Source organism: Aplysia californica, unplaced genomic scaffold (genome assembly GCF_000002075.1).
Source record: "Aplysia californica isolate F4 #8 unplaced genomic scaffold, AplCal3.0 scaffold00497, whole genome shotgun sequence".
Classification (NCBI taxonomy): Eukaryota; Metazoa; Mollusca; class Gastropoda; order Aplysiida; family Aplysiidae; genus Aplysia; species Aplysia californica.
Genome location: NW_004797767.1, coordinates 203,596 through 205,015, shown reverse-complemented (window position 1 = coordinate 205,015; position 1,420 = coordinate 203,596). Strand labels below are relative to the sequence as shown.

The 1,420-nt window shown below is 41.5% G+C and overlaps 1 protein-coding gene across 1 annotated transcript in view; it reads left to right on the top strand.

Annotated features, from left to right (window-relative positions):
• The window catches only part of LOC101855969 (cytochrome b5 reductase 4), a gene marked incomplete at its 5' end in the record, with an annotated part of 8,834 nt that extends 7,628 nt beyond the window's left edge, over nt 1–1,206 (top strand). The window contains 1 exon segment of the mRNA XM_013086734.1: nt 1,041–1,206. Coding sequence (XP_012942188.1) covers nt 1,041–1,101 — 61 coding nt within the window.
• Between the last annotated feature and the right edge of the window lie 214 nt (nt 1,207–1,420).

Below are 1,420 nucleotides of genomic sequence, written 5' to 3'. Positions count from 1 at the left end.
TGTGTGTCTGTGTGAGTGGGTGGGAGTGTGTGGACAGTGGGCATGCAACAATTCTGTGGGGTGGTACGTCTGTCTGTGTGTGTGTGTGTCTGTGAATGTTTGTGTGTGGGTGGGTGTGTGTGTGTGTGTGTGTGAATGTGTGTGTGTGTGAATGTGTGTGTGTGTGTTTAAGTGTGTGTGTGTGGTTGTGTGTGTAAGTGTGTGTGTGTGTGTGTGTGTAAATGTTAGTGTGTGTGTATGAGTGGGTGTGTGTGTGTGTGTATGAGTGTGTATGTGTGTGTGTGTGTGAGTGTGTGTATGTGTGAGTGTGTGTGTGCATGTGTGAATGTGCGTGTGTGTGTGTATGTGTGTGTGTATGAGTGGGTGTGGGTGTGTGTGTATGAGTGTGTATGTGTGTGTGTGTGTGAGTGTGTGTATGTGTGAGTGTGTGTGTGCGTGTGTGAATGTGCGTGTGTGTGTGTATGAGTGTGTATGTGTGTGTGAGTGTGTGTATGTGTCTGTGTTTTTACCCGTGTGTGTAGGGGGTGGGTAGGTGTGGGTGAGTCGGTCTGAGTATACATGCTTCTGTGTGTGTGTGTGAGATAGTGCGTGTGTGTGAGTGTGTGTGTGTGTTTCTCAGTGTCTGTGTGTGTGTCTTTGTCTTTATAAATACTAGTTCACATTAGTGGGTGGTTGGCGGGTGCTCTGGTGTGGTCTGCTTCTTCTATCTTATCAAACATCTGTCGTCTGCATCTCCCCTTCTTCTTTTTTATATATGTTACTCTCTTGTAACACCTCTAATCTTCGGCACTTATATGACCTTATCTTATTGTGTTGCAAGTGCAGTAAAACACTTACTAAAACAAAATTAATCACATAAGCCACCATATTTTCTCATATACTTGTTGACTCATAATTGCATTTCTGTTCAGCAGTTGGTTGATTAATGTTGTAAGATTTCCCATCCAACAAACATATAAAATAAACCGCCAGTCAAACAAACATGAAGTTGTGAGTCTTCAAGCTTTTAAAATTGACACCCATCTCTTTTTTTTCCTCAGCTTGGCGAAAATTCACGGCCTTCAAGAAGAACATATATATATATTCTCACAGAATAACTGAACTGTACGCTAGATGATTAGGTCTGCTGTTTTGTACATTAAAATCAGGTTACTTTCTCCCAGGAGTGCGGTGTAGACATTTGTAAGTAAAAGTTTGCTCACTTTACAATCTCTTTTTTTGTTCTTCATTCTCACCTCCCTCTTTTCTTTTTCTTCCATTCTCTCCTTCTGATGTCTTATCTTCTTCTTCCCTGTCAACTTAGGGGTTTTCTTCATATTTTTTCTTTTATTTCTTTCTTCCTTTCCAGTGTCATTCACTGTTTGCAGTTTTTTGGTCGTGCTTCATTTTTTTCCTCTTTCATTAATGTTCCCCCCCCCCC